Source organism: Rattus rattus, chromosome 10, assembly GCF_011064425.1.
Source record: "Rattus rattus isolate New Zealand chromosome 10, Rrattus_CSIRO_v1, whole genome shotgun sequence".
Lineage (NCBI taxonomy): Eukaryota > Metazoa > Chordata > Mammalia > Rodentia > Muridae > Rattus > Rattus rattus.
In genome coordinates this window covers 57212656-57234172 of record NC_046163.1, presented here as the reverse complement: position 1 = coordinate 57234172, position 21517 = coordinate 57212656, and the positions used below count along the sequence as shown (strand labels likewise).

Below are 21517 nucleotides of genomic sequence, written 5' to 3'. Positions count from 1 at the left end.
GGTCAGGAGACCACTCCTTGACATGGTCTTGTGCAGACACAACATTTATGTTAAGTTTGTGTTTATATACAATATAAACACTTTGCTCATCACCTGCGTAGCCGAGACGTTAAGAAGGGACTTACGGAATCAAGCAGATGTCTGGAGGGGCTGGTGACATTCAATTACATTCTGTCAGCTTTCCCAAGAGGGCAGGTGGCTGGCCATTAGGACAAGTTGATGTTACAGATATGTTTAACCTAACAAGAGACCTTGGAGCTAGTAATAGAAACAACTCACGGGGTTTCCCTATGTGTTTACAGTGGAACCAAACTGCAACCAGAAGGAAGTTACCTTTGCCTAATCAAAAGAATTTTCATATGCTTACTTTTCCCAGTCCTCCCACCATCAATTCAATAATCTGAATAAAACAGGCATGATCTTCTTACTACCTAGCCAGTGACCTTATAGCAAGGTGGCATTTTGGACTGTATCTATGTGATGACTCTGGAAGTTGTACGTTCAAAGACACGGTCCTCAGTTCCTGGAAGTCAACCAGGTCCTGTAACACTTTTTGTTTTTGAAGGATCCTCAGCCTCTATCATTCTACCCTACGATGACCTTTTTCTTTGCCAGGCCCCCAAAGTTCTGGGTTATTTCACAGCAGAAATCATGGAGCACAATAAACCCTCACCTTGAAATTGTTCTTTCATAGGGAACGGTCCTTACAAGGGCAGGGAGTGCCACTTTGGGGCTTATGTGGCTGGGATACCAAATTTCAAGAAGAGGTACAAGCAGGATTATAACCGCCAGGCAAGCCCCTGAGGGCAACCCAGAATGATCCTCCTGGTGGGAAATGGTGTCTGGACCGGCAGAGAGGAGAAAGCAAGGATTTCCCATGAATCTCAGGCACTTCGAGGACATCCCTAACTCCCTTATTTCTCCCACAGCAGTAATTTGCATTTAAAGGATTTTTAAGGGTTAAAACACAATGTCCCCTATATAGTTACTCATGGCAGCTCTGTGAGGCAAATGCTGTTTCCACTTAAATCTGATGAAAACGGAGTCAAGTCAGTCATTGGCTGGTCACCACAGGTCATCGGTGACAGCCTTCTATATTCTGAAAACAGGGATTTTTTTCACACCTATTCCGCATCTTATTTCCCTGTGATGCATATGAAACACAGAGTCATGACCCTCATTTTAAGATGAGTGGGGGGTACCTATAGCTAGTGGGAGATACAGCTGAGCTGGGCGGTGGGGGGAGGGGTGACTAAGGCTGTGTCATTCACAAGCATTGGTGACATGGCATGCTTAGGGCTGTCCCAGAAACAGAAGAAGCTTTGACTCTATCTTCCTGGAGCTGTAAAAAGGCAAGGAACCTATACATGGGGTAAACATTTCCACGGAACGAGACATGGCCACCCCCATCCCCCATCCCGGGCTTTTTAAGCTTGACATGTAGAGATGTCCGATGTGACACAGGCTGCCTGTGATGCCCATGCAATAATAAAGGGGTCTGACTTGAGCTAAAAATTATCTGCTGTCTACCCGACATCCATACCTAACAAGTGGCTTTAATCTGGCTGTCCCACTGCTCTCTGGTCACTGTGTACCACACCATGGAGCAGACCCACTGACATGATGCTGACATTACCCCACCAATGGTAATTATGACCAGAGGCCGCCATGAGATAGATAACTTTCTGTTTCATCTTAGAGGCTCTCATAAGGACCGTGCCACAGTTAAGTATCTGCAACATTTACGATTTGGAAGACGATGCATTACATGATCGCCAGCTAAAGCTAATCTCTGTCACTGGACTCGTAACCGAGTCCAGACTGACCCTTAGCTGCGCTTCGCCCAGGGTATCCCTCCGGGACCGAGACCCAGTTGCAGCTCTAACACTGTGCTCACGCGATCTTGCTGGCCAGCGGGAAAGTCACTTACTTGTATGGGATGTGTTTGCTCCCATTGACCAAAGCCAGGATGACGTTGCCCAGGGCAGACAGTGAGAGGCACAGCCCCGAGCCTCCTTCTCTGTTTTTGCTGAGAGCTTTCACACAACTGCCGAGGTCGATGAGATGCAGCCGGCTGCGACCCCCAGACACTGGTACAGGGGAAGACACAAGAAAAAAGGGGAGAGAGTGGATAAGTTCCGGGCAACACATTTTCTCTTCATGTAGCTCTCTTGAGAATCATGGGGAAAGCGAAAGAAAAAGTTTGGTAACACAAACAGGCCAAGCTGAGGTTTCAAACACCATTGGCGCTCTTAAATTCTGTCTTCCAGATACCACAAACTTTCTCTCACCTGTGGTCATATTTTACAAATAAAAGTATAATCCTGGAGATCGAATGGGTCACTGAAGGAAGGTAAGGGTTTTTAGCTAACCGTTCTGTGGGTAACAGAGTTCTGACGCTTACCGAGTCGAAACCCCAACAGTTCCCGAGAGATTATCTGGTCTAGTTTGTTGTCAAGGCTGATGACCTAGAGCTCAGCCAGGAGTCAGGTTGGTAACTCCAGGAAAAGCCTGGAAGACGTGAGATCCAGGTGCAGAGGCAGGGGAGATACAAGTGTTTGCTGGGCGTCTGCCAACTGCCAGGTGCACGGGCGTCTCGCTTACTCAATTCTCACACAAAATCATCTAAACACCATCAAGTTCAGAAATGATAAGAAATTCACCCATGAATTCAGACCACAGTAAAGCAACGGGGAGCAGACCGCATCTTGTAGCCAAAGCAACCAAAAATAAACAGAATGTGTATAGAGCAGTTATTTTTTAAGACAGTAGGCATTAGACAGAGGAGAGCGTTTCTTGAGGCATGTGAGACAATAAGACGAATGCTTGTGGTGCCTCATCCAACTGTGCTGAGAGTTTCCAGGCTCGGGCCAAAGAGCCCAGATAGAGCCTGATCGAATGGCTGAGCTCAAAAGAGAGAGAATCCAAAGTCTAAGGAAACCAAGGCAGCAGCCATGGGCAGGGCAGAACACTGGAAAGGAAAGAACTCTCGGAGGTGCCTACAGTCTCTGGAAGCTTCTTCAGCTGTGTGCTCATCAGCAGGTGCATGCAGGAAACAGCTGAGGCAAGGCCAGGAGCGTCCATTCCCAGCAGCCAGATGGGAAAATCTAAAAGTTCACGTGAAGAGACAGAGGAGCGTGAAAAGGGGCAAGGCCCACGATCCCACAATGAAAAAGTCTTTGAAAAGAAACACAGAAAAGCAGAACTATCGGAATCCACGCAGAAGGTGAGGAAACGCCGTTACTGCCGCCATTCGGTGTCAAAGTCCAAATGCTTACGCAGAGACACGGCCACCCGGAGCCATAGGACAAGGTCTGTCTCGATTAAAGCAAAGCGTATAGAGTAGCCTTGAAGAGATTAAGAGCAGAGTTGGGAGTACATCTGAGAGTTCACGGCAGGCTGCACATTAGCAGAAGGAAAAGGTTAGTAAATCTGATACTACATCAGTATAAATCTTCAAAATAAAATATGGAGGAAAACACAAACATAAACAATGAAAGAGGGGGGAGGGAGAGAGAGGGAGGAAAAGAGCTACAGGACAACCTCAGGAGTCTGAAATCCGTGCGGAGTTACAGAGTCTACGCAGATGCAGTATTCGAATAAACAACAGCCCAAACTTTCCCCCAGTGATGGAAACCATCAACCCACAGATCTAAGAAGCCCAGCCAGACCCAGGACAAGAAGAATGAGCAAAAGCAGTGAGGCAAAGGGTAATCACACTGCTCAGAGCAGGAAGGTGGCCCGAGGAGCGAAAACATGGTCCATACAGGGGAAGGAAGGTGAGTGCGGTGGCCAAGTTCTCCTTAGAAATAAGCAAGAAGATAGCACAGAAACATTTTTTAAAAGTTAAAAACTGTCAAACAAGTAGCAATCATCCAGAAAAAGCATCACTACAAAAGACAAGGAACATAAATACATTTTTTCCCCTCCATGTGGGGCTGGGTGGGTGGCCCGGTGGGTAAGGACACTCACTAGGCGGACCTGAGTTTGAATCAGCAGCAGTCACAGACGAAGCAGGCGCAGCTAGGAAAGCTCACAAGCCTAGCACTGCGGGGCGGGATGGGGGTACAGATGGGGGTACAGATGGAGGGTACAGATGGGTAGAACCCAGAAGCTCTCTGACCAGGCAGACTGACTGAACAGTGAGATCCCATCTCTAGGGATTGAGGCAGAGAGCAATAGAGGAGGACGAGAGACATGCTCCCTTTGGCTTCTCCATGCCTGTACATGGGTGTGTGTGCACACACATGCATAAACTCTCCATACTTGTCCCAACACCATCAGTTGGCTTCAGGTTAGGGACGTTCAGGTGACATTTTTGAGTACCTGAACTCAAAGATCATTTTCGAGGGCAAGGTATGGATTTGCTGTTGGGAAAGAACTTGGGATAAATCATCTTGCAGCCCTCAATTCCCCTACCTGCTGCTGGTCATGAATATTTCAGAAAGCACAGCATTGTGGCTGAACACTTCAGCTTCTCTCACTTGGTCCCCACACTGTAGCTATGAACGAAGTTCATTTTGTCCCTTTTCAATGGTCCTAGGGGCAACCCCTTCTAAGGGAGGCCACATTATTTCTCTTCTACCCTATTTCAAATCATGGAAGATTGGCTCATGGCGATGTACGTGCAAGGGGAACAGTTATTTTTAAACAAAATATCATCTGTTTTGCAGCCCAATTATATAGACAGGGAAGGCTTAGGTATTCCTCACACACTTGAGATGAAAGGGCAAAGACAGGGACCAATTTGGACTTCCAGACTTAATAGTCCATTTGATGTAATGGAATGAAATGTGTAATGTACACCTAGTGAGACAGTACACAGAGAACAAAAGGTTAGATTGTGTTGGAGAGTTTTATAAAACACCTGTAATTACCAGCATGATTCAGAGTGAGAGGCACCCTTACGCAATGGAAAACGCTGCTCTCTGCCCTCTACCTACTGGCGTTTGGGTGGTCAGAGAATCTGGCTCTCCCAGATGGCCCTTAATCTCGCAGGGTGCCAAGTCAGGGGGCACAGGCTGTTTGATAGCGTCAAGAACTTACATCACCACACGTGCCTGTGGAGAAAGTCATTCTGCAACGAACGAGCAGAGGGGGTGGGAATTACTACAGGTGGGGAGTGGGCTCCTTATCTGCCTCTCAGATTTCCAAGATCAAGGACATAAGCGTTAAAGAAACACTCCAATCTGTCTTGAGCAATATTTTTTTTTTTAGAGAAAGCATCTCACGTGTTCCAGGCTGGCCTTGAACTTGCTGTATTTCTGAGCATAACAACTCTGAACCTTTGATGTCTCAGTCTGTCTCTCGTGTGCTGGGAGAACAGGCCTGTGTTACCACACTCAGTTCATGCGGTGCTGGGGGTCAAACGACGGCCTTCATGGATGTGAGGCTCCAACTTCCTTATGTTTTGAGTCCGGAGGTAGACCAAACCAAATTACCCACATATTTTATTTTCCCCACAGGGAGCAGTGTACTAATCTTACCTATTTCTGAATTACACTGTACCAGCTAGGTCCTGGAGAATACTAAATTCTCCTAAAATCACTTGGTGCCTATCTTATACATTAATTGGGCTGAAATTATAGATGGTAAGACTGAGGTCCATGCTGAAAAAAAGAATCACCCACGATTTCCATTGAAAATTAATGCCGAGTCAGACGGAGACCCAAAGTGAACTCTTAAAACACGCATAGCCTTCTACGGGTCTTGCGTGAATGTGGCTTCCAATTTGGCAGCCTTCTGCATCACCTGAGACCTGCGGAGAGCTACTGCTGTCTGCCCCCCACTCCCAAGCCTTCTCACTTAAGATGGCTGGAGTTCAGAATGAGTACAAATTCTCAGACGACTGTCATGTGCTACGGCGTCTTCCCACCCGGCTGAGTTAGTCACACTCTCTGTCACCTTTGTGACACACTGCCTGGTGCCACAGCATGCCAAGGGCTTACCGCTGCTTCGTTTAAGCACTTTGGTTCCAAAACATTGTGCTGTCTATCTACCGGGAGAGCAGCAGTTTACGACACTAGCATTTATTTATCCAACTAAAGTACAAATCGTACAGAAACCAGTAAGATGCTATTTTTAATCCGAAGTTTGAACATTTATATATGAATGAAGCTTAATGTTTTGGGAAGATGTCTTAAAGATTTGAGTTAAATTGGATGTATGTGAGAAATTAGAGTTGGAAAAGAAAGAGGAAAGGAGCCGGGGAAAATGGTAGCCAATGGTCTTTTGAGTTCTTGAGTCACTTTGAGGAAATGTAAGCAAAAGAGATTAAAATCAGTGTACAGCTCATGAATTGGAACCTTAAGTCAAAACGTCATCTCGTAAGAAAATTCCCCCGCTGTGTGCCCCTAAGATCAATGAATAAATGCATTCTTGTTACTAACACGTGTGTATCATTCGATATGGCCCCCCTGTTTAGTGGACTTTCTCTGTGAACTGACCAGCTTCTGGCGGGGTACTGCGTGTACTCACAGACCAGCCTGCCCAAGGGTGGTTTGCACGCTGGCTTAGATATTTGAGACAGATGGTCAAAAGGAAGAAGAATGAATTTTGGCTCGGTTTTCCTAGGTGTCAGTCCATGGTCGCCTGGCCCCTCCGTGAGGCAAGGCTGAACATCGTGGCAAGAATGTGTGTGGTGGAAGAGATTGCTTATGTCATAGAAGCCGGGAAGCCTAAAGAAATAGACAGAGGGAAGAGCTAAGCTCTACCCTGAAACGTATGACCCCTCGAAATCCACTTCTTCCAGTGAGGCCCCACCCCTGTCTCTCCCACCTCGCAATAGTCAACTCAAATTTTGAAGGCCTTAAACCATTCATTAGGTCAGAGCCCTCAGGATCTATCATCTCTGGAATAGCCCTTACATGTATACTTGGAGGTGTGCCTTACTAATCCCCTAGTTAATTCAAAACCCAAACAACTCGGTCTTGCTTTCCAAAACTAGCTGTTTTATATGGTAGAGGGGGTTGATAAAATACACACACATTTCATTGGATATGATACACAGGTACTAAGTACTGGCAGCCAGGCACAGGACCGGCACCATGGAGACCCAAGATGAGGATCAGAGTCGTCTGTTCTCAATACATAGCCTAGCGGAACCCGACAAGCATGGGGGATAAAACCGTAAAGTAGAATGGGACAGAAGCTGCTACGAGGTTCTAAGGAGAAGAATCTTATGTAGCAGGGAGATTCGGGGTGGTTGTAAGGAACAGGCAGCCTCTTACAGAGGAAGAAGGCTTGAGACCCTTCACTCTTACTGTTTCCTTTCCCTCCGTCCTGAGGAGAGGCAGCTCTGACATTGACAGTGGGAGACATTAATACTTCATAACCGACTCTGGTTAGGGAGCTGGGAGCCCTGCAGTATGCATCCACCTACCTGCTGAGGCCAGTCCTCTGTGAACTGACCAACTTCTCTCAGTGTAGTTGGTGTACCCACAGCACTGGCCTGCACAAAGGTGCCGCCGGGGACAGTAGGGAGGCTCGCCCACTTTAGAAGCACATCTGCCGAGCTGATGGAGGAGGGATCCTTCGAGCCATATGAGCTATACAACCCTGGGTAGGACATGGTGGTTTAGGTCATTCTGCAGCCTTTGTAAAGAGTGTTTGACTGACTGCCACCAGAAAGCCAGGATGAAGGAAACTGTCTGATTAGACTTGAAACCAGGTGAGTGCAGACATGGATGCCTACCCAGGTGCATGGTCACACGTCCCTGTATCTGTGGACAGCCTAGGCTACGACGGCTCCCAAGAAGGAAGCAGGGTGAGACCGTATCAGGTGCCCAGCATTAGCTGCTTACTAATGGGCACTAGATGTCCGTAAGATTGTTCATCAAAGAGATGCATTGAAATTATCTATTATTACTGTGCATGTGTATGATGAGTGGTATGAGTAGAGGCATGTACCTACTGTGGCATGTGTGGGGCCTCCTTCTCCTTTCCACCATGATTTCTGGGGGTGAACTCAGGGCATCTGGTTTGTGTAGTAAGCCCTTTTCCTGGTGGCCCACAAATGAATGCTTTTACAGTCCATGCTCTTGAAAAGGATAAGGAAAACTGGCTTCGCTGCTTCACCACCCTGAAGTGACATGGTTATGTACTCTGAGGAGCAGCACTTGTGCACTGGGGGCCTCTCCTCAGTGCTGAATTTGCACAGAGCCTGCAAGCCCTTACAGATTTAATAGTAAGGGCTTAGGAATGGCCAGAACCAACTCCCTAATATTCCAAGTGTTGGGAATTGGGGAGCTGTTTTAAACCCAATCTGATACTATCTACAAAGCAGTGATACATCAACGAAGAACGTTCCTTTCTATCTTGACTGGAAGGCTTTAGTCAGCTCTGTGTGTGTGTGTGAGTGTGTGTGTGTGTGTTTGTGCATGCACACACATACAATGCATAGATAGGTCTAAGACTGGGGCACACACACACACACACACACACACACACACACACACACACACACACTATGTGTTTAGTTCTTGCAGCCTCTGAATCCATCATCAGACTAAGTCTCTCTGTCCCAGTTGGTTAACAGCTCTGCTTCCTGCTTCCCCGCAGGGTGACTAATTAATAAACCTTCCCTTAATTGAGTTCTGGCTGCCAAGTCCACAGGGATTATAACTTATATATAAGTAAACAAAATTTCCATTTTAAACAACACGCCAAATCTCCTCATTATGGGTTAGCCACATAAATCCATTGAAATCCTGCTGGGCTGCAGGCCGGGTCTGAATCTTTGCCTTTGAGATGCTGGGACCCTGGCAGGTGGGAGCGGTTTGCCCTCACCCTCAGAAGCCTCCAGCCTCCTCCCTTTCTCTCATCTAGTTTACTGCAACATCGGACATCACCTGGGGGGGGGCGTTGGAAGCTTTGGTGGCATCTGAGTTAGATGTTAAATATTTGATAAGTGATCAGGATTTGGTAGGGCCGAGTTTGGGAGCAAGTGGTCAGTTTTAGAGAATGTTCTTTCACAGTGTGGTGGAGTCAGAAATTTGAAGTTTTACTTTTGAAGCACTTCAGTGAAAGCTTTCTGCATTTTCATTGTTTGCCTTACCTTTCAGATTCTAAGATGCAAATAAGATGAAGAAATTAAAAAAAGAAAGGAAGGAAGGAAGGAAAGAAGGAAGACAGACAGACAGACCAAAAGAGAGTTGCAGCTTGGTGTGGGCCCTCGGGACCTCTCTGCTCAGCACCTTTGGGAGCCCTCGAGGCAGAGGTGTTGGGAGTCCCCTCTGCTGACCACATCAAAACTCACTGCAGTTTTTGATGATTGTTACTATTGACAGCTGTTTCAATGACTGAGGTAACAGTGTTCTAATTCTCACATCAACTTGCTAAGACATTAGCCAGGAAAAGCAGCAAGGGTGGGACTTACAGTCAGCTCCCAGGACTGCTGAGAGGGAGGAACTCACAGTTGCTGCAGATTCCTGAGCTCAGGGTCTAGTCCTGAGTCTTGTTTCCTGCCTCAAGACTGTGATGCTAGACTAAAGTGCTTGACAGGAGAGCTCCCCTTAGGGAATTATTGTCCTTTAAAAGTTTCCCATTCAACGTGTCCTGCTGTTCCCGAGTCAAACAATGTCAGGCCGTCCAGGGAGATCTATCCCTACTTAATAGCAGAACCCTTTGAGGACAGGGCGCCCTCCCAGAGTGACAAGTGACAGCCAGGGTTTCTAGATTCCTGGGGAACTGCTCCATCTACTTTCCAGATCTGTGCAGGTGGCTTTGGCTAGTGGAACCCCTGCCACTAGATGGCTGATTTCATTCATTAACCTGGTGGGGATGGGAGGCAGGTCTCAGGGCCAGTAAAAACAAGACCGGCAAAGAACTAGGAAAGATACGGGAACAAGTGATACGTTAGCCAGAGAAGCGAATCTTTTTTAAAAGACTTGGTTTTTTTTTTTTTAACCTATTCATTTATTTTATATGAGTACACTGTAGCTGTCTTCAGACACACCACAAGAGGGCATCAGATCCCATTACAGATGGTTGTGAGCCACCATGTGGTTGCTGGGAATTGAACTCAGGACCTCTGGAGGAGCAGTCAGTACTCTTAACCACTGAGCCATCTCTCCAGCCCCGGAGAAGCCAATCTTAAGTGCACCGTGTTAAATGAAAGAAGTCAGGCACAAAGGGACCCATTTGGGTACAGGATTGATTCACACACTACTCTGGGTGAAGGTCAAACGCAGACAGAAACAGATCAGTGTCTGCCAGGGCTGGAAGTGAGCTCAGGGCTGACCATAAAGAGCAAAGAGAACTTTCCAGCCACCGGATAGACCCTGCATCTAAGACTCGAAGATACTGTAAGCTAAGTTAGCTGTGGAGGGTACATGGCTGCAATCCCGGCGCTCTGGAGGCTGAGGCAGGAGGATTGTGAGTTCAAGGATACCCAGGCTAAATACTGAGACTTTTTTTCAGAAGATCAAAACAACTGTGAAAGCAAGCAGACAAGTCCACAAACTCTTGAGAGTAGGAAATGCGGGAGAGGTCAGGTCAACGACACAAACAGGTGGGAGGGAGGATTTTCCAGTTGAGGACACCAGGAACCCCGGAGAACTATCTTCAGGAACATTTTGCAAGTTTTCTGGGCCACAAGGACTCTTGAGGGGAAAGTAGGTGTGTCTCCCTGTTCGTGGGTCACAGGTAGATGTTTTAATTTCAGATTTTCCTTGGAATAGGGCCTCTTCTTATAATTCTCAAGACAGGGTTTCCCTCCTCACTCAGGTTCTGTTGCTTTCCTGGCATCCATAATCATTCAAGAAAAAGAGGGGTCTAGTTGCTTAGGCTTGGAAAGTCCTACCCAGATGTTCTGGAGAGCCCCTGCCACACTAGCCTAGTCCTGTGGCTTAGTCTTGTCAGAACGCCTAGTGAATCAGCAGACCACGTGGCCCCTGGATCGAGATCCCCATATACAGGTACTCAGTTAAGTGTTGGTACCCAGCTCCGGTGGGCTTGGAGTGTACACTCCTGACAGGCAAAGATGACTAATTGCTTTAAGCCCAGTCCTAGCTTTGAGAAAAGAGCCAGGCTGGGTCTGTGGACAGAGCTGGGGTCTGGCTGTGTGGCTCTGTGACAGAGGAAGTACTGGGCTAGCATTTCTACCGGCAGCATAGAGGGGAACGGTGTGCTAGCATTTCTACCGGCAGCATAGAGGGGAATGGTGCATATCTGGCTGTTCTTTCGCACTATGATTTATAAACTATTCAGAAACATGGCCATTACTTTCCAGCCTGTACAGAGGACTCAACATAGTGATGAATGGCATGATGGAAGTCCTCTAGAGCTTACTTACTATTGGTTTCCGTGGAGAGGGGTGATGGCTATTCTTGGTTGTCAACTTGACTACATCTGGAATGAACTTAAAACCCCCACATAAGGGGCACATCTGAGGGGGATATCAGCTTAATTTGTAGTGAAAGATTTACTTCTAATCTGGATCTTTTAAGAAAGACCTCTCTCTCTCTCTCTCTCTCTCTCTCTCTCTCTCTTTTTTCACACACACACACACACACACACACACACACACACACACACACACAGAGAGAGAGAGAGAGAGAGAGAGAGAGAGAGAGAGAGAGAGAGAGAGAGAGTCATTCTGTAAGCTCTGTTACTCTGGAAAGCCCTGATTAATACAGGTAGTGATTCCTGCAGGACTTGTGAACAGAAATAAAGTGTTCAACAGTTGTTTTTCTCTTTTAATTCATTCTTTCATACACTCAGGGCAGTGCCATTTGTAAATTATCATTGCCATAGCTAACCCTTTTTCCCTGTACAGCCCAAAGGTGACCTCGGGCCTAGAATCTACAATTATCTTGAATTCCAGACCATTGAGCTGTAAGTGGGTACTGCACCCCCTGCTAAGGGAGGGTGCTGCTGCCTCAGGTGAGGGGTGCTGGCTGGCTAGAGCTAGTGTTGGAGCTGGCTAAGATGGACTTACTTCCGCCCTTCCCGCTCTTCTCCATCCGGTACTGGTAGATGTGCAGGGTGAAGAGCATGTGGGAGTTGCGGTGGTCATCCTCGTCGCAATCCTGTTGGTTGCTTCGCCTCGAGGCAATGGCAGCGTCCAGGAAGAAGGCAGCTTTCTCTGCGGTGGGGGCTCGAAGCTCACTCTGGTTCTGCAGCTGGAGGACAGAAAGTAAGAGCTGGGGCTGCAGGCCTCTCTCCTGCCTATAAGGCTCAGTCCTCTCTGTAAGGCCAAAACTACTTCTGAAACCAGGCCCTGTACACACAGGCCATTCTCAGCTTAGTCATGTTTTTCATACATTTTTCATGTATGCATGGGATGCATGTGTGTATAGGCATGCTTGTATGTGTGTGGGGGCACACTTGTGTGCCTGTAGAGGCCTGGGGTTAACACTGGGAATTAGCCTTGATTATTTGTTGTGGCAGGGTCTCTCTATTGACCCCAGAATTCCAGATATAAGAATTTCTTGGCAAGCCTGCTCTGTAGATCCTGTCTCTCTTTAAGGCAGTGGTTCTCAAATTCTGGGTCGTGGTCCCTTGGTGGTGGTGGGTGGGTGGGGTCAAATGACCCTTTCAGAGGGGTTGGTTGCCCAAGACCATTGGAAAACAAAGATATTTATTTATTTTATGATTCATAACAGTAGCAGAATTACAGTTACGAAGTAGCAGTGAAATAATTTTATGGTTGGGCTCACAACACAAGGAACTCTATTAAAAGGTCACCACATTAGGAAGGTTGAGAACTGCTTCCGAGGCTAGGATTATAGTCACGCTATCACACCCGCCCAGCATTTGTGTGGCTTCTGAGGATCTGAACTCTAATCCTCAGGCTTTTGTGGCTACCACTTGAAAGGCTGAGGCAACCCAGCTTAGTGAATTTGTTTCTGAAAAGCAAGATTATCCACATTTATTGGACACAACTTGGTTTTAAATATTTTACAGCTAGCAAGGGGCTATATCAGGGGTTTATAGTAGCAGGCGCTCATTTCAGAAACCAACATCCTGGACCGTTCATCACTCATCCTCATGTACCATGAGAGATGTGACTGGATTTTGACCTTAGAGACTGTATTGGAGACAGGTGAAATGTGGTTTTACACCTGAGGAGGAAGGAACTTACCTAGTGTTCATTTCCAGTGTCTCGGTTATTTAGCAAAAGCTGGTTTGGGGCCACATTTAGTAGCATAATTATGAACAAGAAGTACATGTATGGTGATAACTGTCAACTTGACAGAATCTCGAATCATGTGGCAGATGGGCCTCCAGATATGACTGTTGGGTCATTGTGACTGCGTGGTTGAGGTGTGAAGACCCATCTCTGGAGGGCGGCACTGTCCCCTGACTGGGATCCTGGGCTAAGTGGAGAGATGGAACTCAACAGCAGCAGGCATTCACTCACTCTTGCTTCCTGGTTGTGAATGTCTCGTGATCAGCGGCTACAGGCTCCTGCTGCCTTGGTGATGTCCTGACCCCTTCACCTTCCAGTCATAATAAAGACTATATCCAGTTGCTTGTGTTGGGGTATTTTATCATAGCAATAGAACCATGTACAAAAGCCATGTAGAAACACCTAAGTGCTTGCAGGTTTTATCTGTATTTCAGAGGGATTTGGGGGTTGGGGATTTAGCTCAGTGGTAGAGCGCTTGCCTAGCAAGCACAAGGCCCTGGGTTTGGTCCTCAGCTCCAGAAAAAAAAAGAGGGATCTGTTTTTGCTTTAGCTCCTGAATTCATGCTCAGGGGCAAACTCACACATGGTTAGAAAAGACCCAGTGGGCATTGTGTCTAAATCTGGCGAGAACAGGGTCTGAATCCCAGTGGTCCCTTTTGTGGTGGGAAAGGAAATCTACTTTCGGTATTGTTGAGACAAGTCCTCGCTTTCCCTGACACTCCATATCTCCTCTCCTCAGCGATCTGAATGCTGGCACGGCAGGTGCACGCCTGATTTAGCTTCGATTTTTCAAAGAACTGATTTGCAACATGTCTTTGGGTTGGTACAAATTATGACAATTTTCTACTCTGCCTTTAACCATACCTATAATTTCAAACTGTGAGAAGCAATATTTGGTGCAGGCAGGATTTGCAAGCTAACACCAGCTTTAAAATCCTGGCACTTTGGAAGGGATTTTATCGGATGCGTACTTTTGAACTTACTTTCAGACTTAACTACAGAATTACAGACATTTTTAAAGAAGCATCTCAAGAGGCCGTTACTTTCTCCATCTTGTCTACCCTTGGTAAACAGATCGTTACTCTAGAGAACCTTTGTCAGTAGACTGAAGAGTAAACCTGAGTCCCACATGCTTGAGCCCTGCCGAGCTTGCAGCAGGAGTGGTGGCCCGGGTGCTCCTGCTTCCTCCATGGAGTCTGTGCGCCTACGTCTGAGCAAAAGCTATGCTTCAGAGTGGCAGCTCCCTGGCTCACATGGGGACTTGTTAGAAATGCACATTGCAGGGCAGCGAGCTTTACCCCAAGTGGAATCAGAAACTCTTGGGGAGGAGTCCAGTGCTGTTTCAAGTCCCCCAGACATCCCTGGTGTACACTCCAGAGATTTCTAAAGGAAACTGGAAGGGTCTGGGTACCCCTGAACAGAGGATGAGCTGGGGTGTAATAGTGTTTCCGGGGCATCCTCACCCACAGAAATGGCCTGGCTGGTGGGAACCAGATACTTATCAGAGTCACTTATCTAAGACGGGAGGCATTTTGGGAAGCCTGCTGCAGGAGACCGGCAGAATTGACTTTGTGGATATGAAACAGGGGAGCCCTAGAGACATCCCTATGTTAAACAGCCAAGGGAAGACGCTCACAACAGGCCTGACTTCCTGAACAGGCAAACAAGAGCTTCTCATGGCTTCCATAGTTCTAGCGATTATATCACGGTTCTAATTAGAAACCGGTTACTAGTTTCCCCACAGCACTGCTAATCCGGCCGTAAAGCAGTGGCAGAAACACAGTTTATAGAGCCATAAACAGCCCCTGTAATGGCTATTTGTGTGGAGCAGTAAATATTTCAGTTTGCGGTTAAACAAAAGGAAGATTGTACTTTTTTATTTTTTTTCATTCCTGAAAGAGGCGTCAGGAAAGTGGACTCAATCCCCCCACCCCCACCCCCACCCCCATAATGCTATGACAGTGGCGGTTCCTGGTCATTGTCAATTAGATTCAAGGTACAAATATTTAGGTTGGGTGAGCAGATGGCCCCACAGCTGCAGGTCCTAAAGTTCCCGTCCACTTTAAAGTAAACGCCGTAAGCCTTTCCCCATTTACATGGTGATTCCAGGGCTGAGATGCCCCGTCCTCTGAGGTAGCGAGGAGTCACCCCCACCTAAGCCAAGCTTCCCGAGCAGTCACCTGTGTGCCACAGATGGGGTCCTCGCAGAGGTACACGCCCGGGGACTGCCCGTCCTGTAGGCTGCCTGTGGCCACTTCAGATAGCAGGTCTCGAAGGTTCTCCTCTTTCCCCCACACCTCAACGGCTGAGATCCGGACTGAGAATCGGGCCCCCGTCTTTTCTTTGCGCTCATTGATGAGCTTGAACAGCCAAGAAATAGCACATGGAATAATTCCCAGGTTCTGCATAGAGTCATCCCTTCCGATCATGGTGTAGGATTTCCCTGTGGGAGCAGGGGGAGAGAGAGAGAGAGAGAGAGAGAGAGAGAGAGAGAGAGAGAGAGAGAGAGAGAGAGAGAGAGAGACATCACTCACTAGAGCCTCAGAGAGCAGATGCTGAGGACACAGAAGGGAGGCTCGGGGGAGAGGGAAGAAGGAAGGCTAAAGAATGAAAGGACTAGGAAAGTAGCAAACATTTCCTTATACTGGGAATGAAACAGCTCATAAAAGAACGTGAGAGCCCAAATGAGCGACAAGGTGAAGTCACCAGGGACCTTGCAGAGGACCTCAAACATGGCGGGCTGTCTGCCTTCTGCATTGTTCTACACGGAGTAGGAAGCTGAGGCCCTTCATCACGATTACGGTCCTTTTTATAGCCACCCCACAGATTAAATCCACACACTCGTGGTTTGTATGCTTCCCCAAGTTAAATGCTGGTTTGTTCTTGTTTTTTTTTTTTTGTTTTTTTTTTGTTTGTTTGTTTGTTTGTTTAATAGCATGAGCAAATGCCATTAAGATCAGGACTCCTGCTTTGATCTGTGATCAAGAAGTGAAGAAAGGAGTGGGGGTGGGGTGGAACGGGCTCTCTGTCACAGGGGAGGGGTCTCTCTGTGTCCTCTGCAAGGCCTCTGGGATGATCTGTTCCACCAAGAAGCACTTTTTTGAGCTTCCCAAATTGCTAACTCTTTCTATATGTCAGACAAGGTCTGGGGGCAAAGAGGCCAGGACTGGGAAGAGATTGTAGAGGGGATTTAAGCCAGTCCTTTGTAGGGCTAGCGGCTCCTTTCCTAGTCACTGACACAGGGAGGAGTTCCCACAGGGCTGGGTACTGGTGCAAGGATTTGCTTGCCCCATGTGGGGCTCTGCTTGGAGATCCCTCCATTGGCTCCACACACCCAAATCTGCTTCCCAGATCCCCTGTTCAGGACAGACATGTATACCTTTCTTGCTTCCCTACTCCCTAGGCTTGGCTCTGACCTTGATCTATGACCTTGTTATTCAATTGTTCTCCTCTTAGACTGGAAGCTCTCCTACGGGAATAGGTGTCCACTTCGAACTGACACGTGTTTCAGTCAGGCAGGGTCGTTCTTTATTATTCAGTTTAGCATCCAGAGGGAACGTTAGCCTGCCCTTGCATCGAGGACTCTAGAACCAATACTGAATCACAAATGAGATGACCTAGTGAGCACCACAAGAGGTCAAGTTTCCACTTACCCAGCTTGGCGTGGCCAAAACAGAACACACAGCCATCTGCCCCGTTCACCACAGACTGAATGACTTCGGCCACGGTTCCAGCACAAACTTCAGCCTGGAAGACACAAAACTCGGCACGTGGTAAATGCACCTCAATGACATAGAAGTGACTCTGCCCTCCTGGGACTTAAGAGTCCTAGTGTCACCACAGTCCCAGATTATCCAGCCTTTGCCACTTAGAAACTCCGGGGACCTTCTACCCTTTCCACCCTTGTAATCAGTGAAAAACACTGACTATAAACCTCCCTTCCATTTAGCACTTTCCAGTCTTAAAGTAGGTGCAGGCTTCAGTGAAAGAATGGGATGAATTTTGGACCCTAGTCCCCTCTGTCACCTGCCATTCCTAGTTCTAGACTCCTCTATTGGCCCTCTGTTCACCAGAACCTTACATACACACACTCATTCTCTCTCTCTCTCTCTCTCTCTCTCTCTCTCTCTCTCCCTCTCCCACACACACACACACACACACACACATGTGCACACACATACTCATACACACACACACACACACACACCCTACCTACACACACAATACCTACACACACATTGCATATCTCTTTCTCTTTCTTTCTTTTTTTCTTTCTATTTTTCTTTCTTTACACACTATATTTCACACCCATACAACCACACTGTAAACAAACACCCACATATAAACACTCCACACTACCACACACACACCACCACACACACACCACACACACACCCACACACACACCACCCACACACACACACACACACCCACACACACACACACATACACACACACCACACACATACCACACACACACCACACACACACACTATACCACACACACACCCACACACACACACACACACACACACACACACACACACACACACACACACACACACACACACACTCACACACTCACACACACACACACACACACACACATACACACACACTCATCTCTCTCTCACTCACACACACACACACACAACACACACACACACACACACACATACATACCCCACACACCCCATTTCTCAAACAAGCTAGTCATACTAGAGGGGAAAACATGATTTCCAACTCAGAAGAGAAACCCTGAGGAATATCTTAGTTCTAACAGCATCGAGAACATCTGGATGTGCATCTGCTTTTTCCCATCCCTCCTTTCTTTGCTCGCACCTCACTTTTGAAAACCTCCTTTTCTGTGCATACACTCACTGTGAACAGCATCGACTGCCACCCGTCAGTGTGTGATTTGGGGTGTCCTTTAGCTGAGGGTGCCTTGCCTTCGGGGAGATCATTACAATCTACACTGAGAGCATGTTCTTGATGACTTCCTTGTACCTCTCCACTGATGCTCAGTGACAGTGCATGGTGCATGGGGACCACCTCAGAGACTCAGAACATCTCTAGTTAGCATCTCAGACCCTTGCAGCAGCAGGAGGATGGAAGTGCTTTCCCGGTCCTGTTGCTTTGCCTTCACTTCTGTCTCAGGGCTGGTGTCAGAGCTCACAGAGGCCCTGAGAGCCGTCAAACGCTGGGGCCCTGCAGCCATCGGAGTAATGTGCCTCCCAGTGGGAATCTGAAAGGAGGCAGCCTGGGCCATGAGTGCAGTCCTTCAGCTCCCTGGTGCAGCTGTGCCCTGAGTGCAGTCCTTCAGCTCCCTGGTGCAGCTGTGCAATGGATCTAAGTATTTGGAAATCAATTTTCTCTCCCAGACTGAAATTGAAAAACCAGACTCCCGACAATAATCAGTTGTTCAGGGGTGGTCATCTCAGCAGCTCCTCAGGGGTCCCCCTTAGCCAAGGGATGGAGGGATAGGGCTATTTGAGGACCATGAGATCTTATACAACTTCCAGGACTAAGGTGACAAGAGCTAATGTTGCTCTGAGGCTGAGACTGCAACAGTAGAGGTCGTCTGGACTTAGCCAGAGTTGTGTCTTCCAGTGCAGGGAGAAGTCACTGCCCCGGAGCCTGCCTTTGACTGGAAAGGAGGTGAGGGTCAGGAGACTGCCAGCCACCCTGGCCACACATAATGTTAACTATGCGACTCTTAAGACCCCGAGGAGAATTTGGGTTATGTGCAGAACAAACTGCCTTGGAGTCACCAGTAAAGAGGAAAAGGGGCAGTGGAGACACAGGAGTGGCCTCACAGGGTACAGGGAGGTCCACGCACTCCCCTGTAGGGCCTCTGTTTGGTTCTTCAGAGAGGAGAGACTGACTGGAGATTTGCCTAGGTTGGACTACTAAGGGCTGACAGTGAACCCTGGAAACTAACTGCTGCCCTTCCTCGTGGGCCCAGAGGAGCAGGGCGCCTCCCTGAGCAGACAGCTATGGTAGGGACAGTTCTGACCAAGGTTTAGCTCTCCCACAGGTTTTAGTCCTCTCCATCTACCCCTTAGGCAGATCTAGCACAAATTCCTCCCAACAGTGGGTGGTCAAAGCTGCCAAGGCTCCTCGAGGCTAACAAGGATAGATAGCTCTTAAGGGCAAGGAGGAACAGGGCCGCTCTTACTGTTATCGGTACCAGGGAGATGATGTTCCTAGAAATAGGAAGAAAGAAGTCACAGATGCCTGGGACCACAGATGTCTGCTGCACAGACAGGGACCTGAGAGTGGCCCTTGAATCTGGGCCAGTGGAATACAGTGGGAATGACAGTACCAACTCAATTCTGAGGCAGCATACCTATGCCCTGGACACTGCCATGTCCACCAACTCAGGCAAGCCTGCCCCCTACAGTGTGGGACAATACAGATGCAAGAACAGGCAGCCCAGACAGAGCCATGTTGCACATTTGCCTGTTTTGTGCCTTGAGGTTTAAGGGGTGATGAACCTGTAGGGTTGAGCTGCCTACAACCAGCGGTGTTGCATTAACAAATCATGATGACCTTTAAGACAGACAAGGTCTATTGAGCACCTGCTCTCATCACAGTCTAATGAGGCATACGTATTTGCCATATAAGGACACTGGGACCCAGAAAGCTAGAAAACAGTGGATAAAATACTGGTGAGTCAAAGACATGGTACGGAGCATGATGCATTGCAGTTAAGGGAGGGTGGGCTCTGGGGAAGATCTCTGCTTAGGACAGGGACTAAGGTGACAAAGATTATTTGTGGAGTCGCAGCTTCCTTGTGGTGCGAAAAGAAGTCCCAGCCTCCTTGTCATCTGTGGTGCAAAAAGAATTTAAAATGCCCCTTTCTACCCAAAAGATTCCAAGGGAGAGTCCATGGCTTGATGTATATGAAAGGTCTTGAAAACCACAGATACACATAGATTTAAACCATTAGACACTCAAGCAAACCAGAACATCCTGAAATCTGTGAATCTTCAGCCTAGGAACCAAGTGAGAAGTGTAAAAAAGACTAGCAATAAAAATGGCTCTTTCTTTTTTTCTGGAATAAATCTAAAACTCATTAATAGTCCAGGCTTAATTTAGGGTGTGCTTTAGAACCCTTACGACCTCCCCAGATAGCTTTGGGAAAGTTTTAACCCGTTAATTAAATTATCTGTAGGCCATTTATTAGTTCTAGTGTCGGGTTTAAATCACCGAGCCCATTGGGTGGTGCGACATACAAATTGAAACGAATAGGGAAACTAAGAAACTCTAACCGCTAAGGACCTTATCTTCCTGGGATAAAACTTAGGACACCGATGTTGAGCCTGCTGACGATGGTTTCTACATTTGCTAGTGCCTGTTGGTGGAAGACACAAGTCATGTCAACACCAGCATCCCCTACAGTGCAGGACAGAGAGGAAATTAATAGGCTGCAGATGCTGACTGTGGTGCCCTGCTCCTCTGCTGCAGCCTTAACTGTGATACTTCGAAGAGTTTTACATACAGCTTGGGAGGTCCTTAAAGTTTATCAGAAAGGCACAGGGTCCCTGATGCCACAACGCAGGCAGCGAACCAGGCCACTGGCTGTCTCCAATGTGCCAGATTCACAGCTGAATGTGTTCATTTGCTTTTGGTATGAGGAGTGACCGGAGGCCTTGCTTGTCATGCAGCGAGTGCTGACTGATACCGCGCACTGTCCGTTTCCACATTTCTCCACTGATTCTGGTCACGGGAGATGCCTCAACCTCTGCTTCCCTACCTAGCACTCCATTTCCTCACTGGGGCTATGATGCTGCCTTCCACTCCCCATGGGTATGAGACTTCAACCCAGCCACCAGCAATACCTTCCCCTTGTTACATGGCTTCCCAAAGCCCAGGTAGGAGGAGAGTCCTAACCAGTCAGTCTCGTCAGCACCTTTTTCAGTCACCCCACAATCTCCGACCTTCCCAGTTAGTTTCTTATCAATAACTGCCTTGTTTTTCCTTCTCCCCAAGTCTGTATATACATGTCTCTGTATGTGCAGGAGTATGTGTAGAGGCAAGAGATTGATGTTGTGTCTCTGTCTGTCTCTGACTCTGTCTTCTTCTCTGTTTTTCTGTCTGTCTCTCTCTCTCTGTCTCTTTTCTGTGTGTCTCTCTCTGTCCCTCTCTCCTCCTCCCTCCTCCTTCTCCTCCTCCTCTTCCTCCTCCTCTCTCTCTCCTCCTCCTCCTTCTCCTCTCCTCCTCCTCCTCCTCCTCTCTCTCTCTCTCTCTTTCTCTCTCTCTCTCTCCCTCCCTCCCTCCCTCCCCTCCTCTCTTCTCATCCTCTCTTTCTCTCTCTCTCTCTCATCCATTTGAGCTCAGGATTTGCCTATTTAGAACTACTAAAAGCAAGCGTGCACCATC

At 47.7% G+C, this 21517-nt stretch overlaps 1 protein-coding gene across 1 annotated transcript in view; it reads right to left on the bottom strand.

The window, feature by feature from the left end:
- Kif26b (kinesin family member 26B) overlaps window positions 1-21517 on the bottom strand; it is a 403463-nt gene that overhangs the window by 46821 nt on the left and 335125 nt on the right. Inside the window, exons 7-10 of the mRNA XM_032915772.1 lie at window positions 16786-16879; window positions 15313-15575; window positions 11939-12122; window positions 1931-2090 (exon numbers count right to left, since the gene is read on the bottom strand). Of these exons, the coding sequence (XP_032771663.1) occupies window positions 1931-2090; window positions 11939-12122; window positions 15313-15575; window positions 16786-16879 (701 nt within the window). The remainder of the gene's footprint in view (window positions 1-1930; window positions 2091-11938; window positions 12123-15312; window positions 15576-16785; window positions 16880-21517) is intronic.